General features: G+C 38.4%; 1 protein-coding gene across 1 annotated transcript; it reads right to left on the bottom strand.

Moving 5' to 3' along the window:
• Positions 1–479: 479 nt before the first annotated feature.
• LOC118332699 (probable JmjC domain-containing histone demethylation protein 2C) lies at positions 480–873 on the bottom strand (the record flags this gene model as incomplete). Its single annotated transcript, XM_035668101.1, is given in 1 exon segment — positions 480–873. A coding segment is annotated over 1 exon segment (159 nt), but the record flags the coding sequence as incomplete, so codon positions are not given.
• Between the last annotated feature and the right edge of the window lie 5,203 nt (positions 874–6,076).

Below are 6,076 nucleotides of genomic sequence, written 5' to 3' on the forward strand. Positions count from 1 at the left end.
GTTTCTCCCTGACAAACTGATGATTTTTAAAGCGTTACATTACTTGTGTACATATAGATTCCACTGTGGTTTTATCATTCTTAGCTAAATATGAAAACATGGAGTTGCGTTTCAGCCAGTAAAAGAAGTGAGAGAAGTTTGAAGATGTTGCTGTAAATAAGCATAGTGCTGTCTCGACTAGCTGTTTGCTTTTCATAAACCCCCGCTGGTAGTCTACCTCCCATTAATTTGCTTGCTAAGTGGTCAGATAACTAGTAAACTCCCCACGCAACAATGGCAGATATTTTGGTGAAACAATGCTGAATACAAGTGGTGCACTCATTGGTTTAAAGAGCCACAATGACTAGGGGAAAGCCACAACATAATTTCCGCCTGACAAGCCTGCAACCTGCCTGGCTGGCTAGCCATCATCCACTGAGATTTTACCATTTGCTTTGCATGTAACAGACCAAGCAGGAGGACAAAGTCAGCGTTTTCCTTACCGTCAGGTCGGGATTGTCGCTGTCACGGTGGTTAACGGCTCGTATGACCCCGGACCTCCATGGCCACCGACCGATGTCGCCAATTTCAGGCGGCTCGTCCCCGCTGACACAGAGGAACCGCTTCCCTACCAGCTCCGGCCGAGCCTCGACTGCCATGGCCCTTCGCTGGTCAAAACCCCCCCTCGAAAAAACTTCCCAACAACGACGCCCTTACAGACCTGTTATTTACGACATTAAACCAGCTCTAAAGAATCCAACAATAGAAAGAAAATAAAAAAGGCAAAGTATTTGTTGCTAAACGCTGAAAAACCGACCCGGGGGATTTAAATGAGTAGCAGTCTCCACCCGCTCGAGCGCTAGTCTCTTTTCTCTCCGCGTGAAAATACGGTGGAACACTGAACCGCATCACATGTTTCTCCGCTGGATCCAGAGGCATTCACAGACTGCAAAACGGTTGTGTCCCTCCGCTCAATTGAACCCCACTGGTTCTATTTTCGCAAAACTACTCTTCCAACTGCTTGTACTTACAGCTGACACGACTGGTATAAACAGCAACTATAGACAACTTCTGCTTCCATTATCACTTTAATAGCATTACTATTATTGTTCGCTCTAGTATTAAACTGTTAAACAACAACAGCAGCATTCATGTAGCATTATGCTAATAACATAATAACACTGTCATTATTTATTTTCCAAGAAACATAAACAAGAATCAAATGTCAATATACAAACATACAAAAGACATATTTAAAAATTAAATTAAAGCATCAAGAAAGGAAAATAAAATATATACATAAACAGTAAATACAAAAAATATAAATAATAAAAAATAACCTGACAAAATATGTTTTTAAAATTCTAATTCACTCTGTTGACCATGTACACTTTCCAGGTCTATGCGTTGAAGATAATTAATAAAAGCATCCCATACTAAAAAAAAATAGTATAATAGAATATGTCAATAAGGATATACATGTAGACAGTAACCTGCAGCCATTCACCAATACTTGGACTATTCAAAATTTCCCATGATATGCTATCATCCATTGTGTCTGTAATAAACATAGATCTAGGAAGATTTTCTCTTTCTTCCTTTATTATGTTTTTTTGTATAACAACCTAAAAAGAAGAGTGTTGGCTCCATAGTTAACTGTAATGGGGATCCTATAACATTCCCAAACACAGTGAACAGAAAAGTGGGATATTACTATTAAATTAGTGTAACTTCTCTGGAGTGTTATATTTGCACATCAACCAAATAAAAAAACACTAATCACTTACACTGTATAGTACAATTAACTAACAGATTATTGAAACCCTAACTTCAATCCACTGCAACACTGAATATCAAGTCTGCATTAATCATTGTTAGTTATACTATTGTTTGAGAGAAGGAAGTGCACACCTTGCAAATAAGTTTATACATTACTGTATTCATCATTGAATTAAACAACTCAAGTAAATGAGTAAGTCTGCTAACTGATTTTCATATTATAATAAAAAAGGAGTGGAAACCAATGGCTGCCTTGATCAAAATACATCAAAAAATAAAACTGTATATACAGTAGAGTGTAAATGTGTAGCATGCATTCAAGAATGGTCTGTGAAAATGTGAAGTATACACTATCTGTAGTCAAATAGTTAAGATTAGCAAACACACTGGTATGAAACATTAAAAATAACTGCAGCCCATCAAGCCATCATCAAAGCACAATGGATGTAAAATCATATGTATCTATCATTTCCTTTATTATAATCTGCTGTTTATTTTACGCCCTCTTAATCCTACTGTGTGTGAACATCTCATTCAGAATCCAGCTGACATGCTTCGTCTCTTTCTTTCAGTGTGGATTTAAATGTCCCCCACTGAGGCCTCCTGTGATATAAAGGAGCAGGACAGAAAGAGAATCTGTGGAGGAGAGAATAAGGCAGAGGAACTGAAGGAGAACAAGAGAGGGAAGGTTTGTGTGTGAATGTGGCTCCATGGAGAATTGTACTCTTGTGTGCTTTTGCTTGTGTGTGTGTGTGTGTGTTTGTGTGTGTGTGCAGAGTGTAGGGATCTTAAGGACAGTATAGAGGTTTGTGTGTGAAGCATGTAGAAAGAAGTCAGGCTGGATGGGGGGCAGGGGGGCTGAATAAACACGATCACACTATGGACACAAATCAAAAGAGGAAAAGGCAAGAAAAAGAAAAAAAAGAGGAAGAAGGAAAAGAAACAAGATCAGAGGTACCATAGTGGTGGAATAAGAAAATGAAACAAAAAAAGAACAGTGGTAACCATGAAGAAGTGAGACTAACATATTTTTTGTTTTATTTACATATTGTGTTATGTTTCTTGAACAGGTGTAGTAACTTAGTGTTTTAGTTAGCATTAGAGTTATTTCTTGAACAACAACCACTGGACAGCTGTATGGCTTTAGAATTGACAGAAAGCATACTTGAGAGATCTAAGATAGCAGCCATCCCTTGCTTGCAGTTTTTGTATTAAACTAGGTTAAATCCCAGGCCTTGAAAACATGAAACTGATAACATCTCTATCTTTTATGTTATTCTATTTTGGTGTTTAGCATGGAGGAATTACAAACTTTCATTTTGTTATACAACCATGTTGTTTAATGATGGATACATTTCCGTGATTACTTGATAGGTAAAATGGCAAAACAGTTGTTCCTGTGTTATAACTGTAATTAGAGGGCAAACCTGCTATCATAAGCCATTATTTACTTACGCTAAGTTACATACGAAAGTTAACAATGTAACCTTTTGCTAAAACTAACCAAGTAGTTTGGTGCCTTAACCTAACCAAACTTCACAACTTTAACAACGTGTCTATTATTGCTGTCATGACGACGAACGTGACTTGACAGAGGTCACCTGTCTTCGTCCCTTCCTGCAAATCCAAAACTCGTTAAATGTGTCATCGGTAACAGCGTTAAATGACACACAAAATGCTTAAAATCTACAGCTCAGTAATTAACACACCACAAAAACAGTCTGGTTCTTAAATTTGTAATAATAGAGCATAATTTGAAAAAAGTTGAAACTTCTTCTGAAAAGGACTCAAAAGCTACACACAGACTGCATCAATGTTCATTGGCATTAAAGGATATACCATCAGAGTCATCTTAAAGGACCAGTGTGTAGGATTTCGTGGCATCTATCAGTGGAAATGCAATTACAACCAACTAAATACTGCTTGTCTTCCAAGTGTGTAGGAGAAACTACGGTGGTTGATTTAGCAACCGTTTATATCATGATATAGTAATGTGAGCAGTGGAGCAGCCGCATGCTTGGTGTGGAGGTGTTTTTTGTTCAACTGTGATCCTATGATGCTGTCCCAGACAGGCAGTGTGACCAGAGAGGCTCCACTGGGAATATCCCTCACACTGCTGCACACTGCAGCAGCCGCTTCCATGAATAACAAGTAGCTATGAATCCAACACCCCCCTCCCCCATATACACATACTGCTATCATATGTACACATAACATGCTCATATCTGCATGTGGTCACACACATGCACATCTGCAAATACATAAAGGCACATGCTCATACAGTAGCTGCACACATACATGCTCACACACGTTTATGTACTCAGATATAATTAACTACACACACAGATGGACATGCACACATAAAGAGAAAGGCATGTTGAAACTCACAGATGTGGTTTGTGTCTGCCAAGTGCTATGTATGGAAATCTGTAATGCACATGATTAGGTCCGACTGGTGTGGTTTATGTAATGAGCTAGACAAAAGCAGTCCACTGCATTAGTACTTCAGGTATCCAATCGGTCCCGACTAGAGTAAATAAAATAATTTCTTTCTTTCTTTTGCAGTATTTGCTTATAAATGTAGAATACAGCAATCTAGATTAATGTCAACAATGCAGTGAGTATAGAAAACAAATCTGAATTCCATGTTTAGTACAACATAAGTAAGAAATGCATCATAAATAGTTATGAGATTAATATGTGTTAATATGCAATTGTTTTAGGATTTTGGTTGTGGACTGAGAGAATTCATGAACCTGTGATTTATTGTACTGAAAAAGAATTAAGAACCTTATATGATTAAGACAGGAAGGACCCACTTACAGGTGCAATTTACATCTCATTCTCATTCTTCTTGGATTCTTGAATATGTTTCTTTGCATAGCAATTTCCAGTGTGTAACATTAGGAGGACCTATTGTCAGAAATAGAATATAATATCCATAGTGTATATCACATGAAAATAAGAATGTTTGTTTTTTCATTACCTTAGAATGAGCCATTTTAACTACAAAGGGAGCAGGTCCTCTTCCACGGCGGTAATCATGTTGAAGTCAGTCACCCAGATGTACAGTTGTTATCTTGTTATTCTTCTGTTGGTGTTATGGCAGGTGGCAACCTGTGTTAAATGGTAAATGGTAAATTAACCTGTGTCTCCCACCCCATGCAGGACACCATCACTGCACTGAGCAGCTCCTTCAGTGACAGACTTCACCCTTTCACACACATTCATTCAGTGATGGCAAAGCCCATCAAACAGAAACTAACTCATTCGCACAGCATTGGGAGCAATTTGCGGTTCAGTATCTTGCTCGAGGAGACATGTGGCGGGAGGAGCTGGAGATCAAACCAACAACCTTCCGATTAGTGGACAACACGCTCTTCCTTAGCAGCCGTTAGGTGCATTACTGCCACCTACTTTGTTGGAGTGCAGACAATACCTGATATGTTACCTGATATATAAGGGTCATGGAAAGGGGCCCTTGATTTAAGGTGTATTTAAATCTGAAAAATTATTTTATGAATGTAAGTATGTATGACATACATATGTATGTATATATGCAGCCTGTGCATGCAAATGTAACTGCCGGTAGGTCCTTCAAACTTGCTACATTTTGTTTTATGTCCAGCTTTATAACTGAGAAAATTGAATAAGGTCTGATTGGATTTGATTTTAAAGGGCTATGCCAAAATTGTCCAAATCAACTGCTTTAGGAGATTTTTATATGGTAGCAGCTGTGCAGATGTGTTCACGTGTTTATATGTATGATGCTTGGTGCTCAAACGCAGTCAAAGTGGATGGACACGGTTTCTTTTTGAGTGAAGCTGAAACCATGATATCATCACTATCTTGTGACTGCTGTTTACATTCCCCCAGAAGCAAATTCCAAAGATTCACTGCAGAATTGTGTCCTGGGTGTATACATGCATGATGCATGTATGTATGAATATATGTATACTGTCACTAACAGAATAAAGGTTTATTTCATATTATGTTATCTGAACCTAAAGGGCCATTGTGTAGGATTTTGTGTCTAGGAGAAACTATTGGCTGCAAAACTTTCTCAAGAGAGAAGAAAATAAAAACAAGGTCACGTTCCATTTCCATTAAAGGAAAGTGCTTCCCCAACAACAACGCTTGTTAAATCCACAGAACCTCTTCATTGCTTCTCTCAACCATTGGTTAGAATTCGCCAGGAATCGAAGACAGACCAATTCGGGCACAGATCGCTGAGTTTGAAATTCCACCGCTTCTACCAAACGCAACGGTCACATGGGCAAATGTGGCCGACCAATGACAGTTTGTGTATGCTGTTAAC

This window comes from Morone saxatilis, unplaced genomic scaffold (genome assembly GCF_004916995.1).
Source record: "Morone saxatilis isolate NCDOM2014 unplaced genomic scaffold, NCSU_SB_2.0 Contig1, whole genome shotgun sequence".
Classification (NCBI taxonomy): Eukaryota; Metazoa; Chordata; class Actinopteri; family Moronidae; genus Morone; species Morone saxatilis.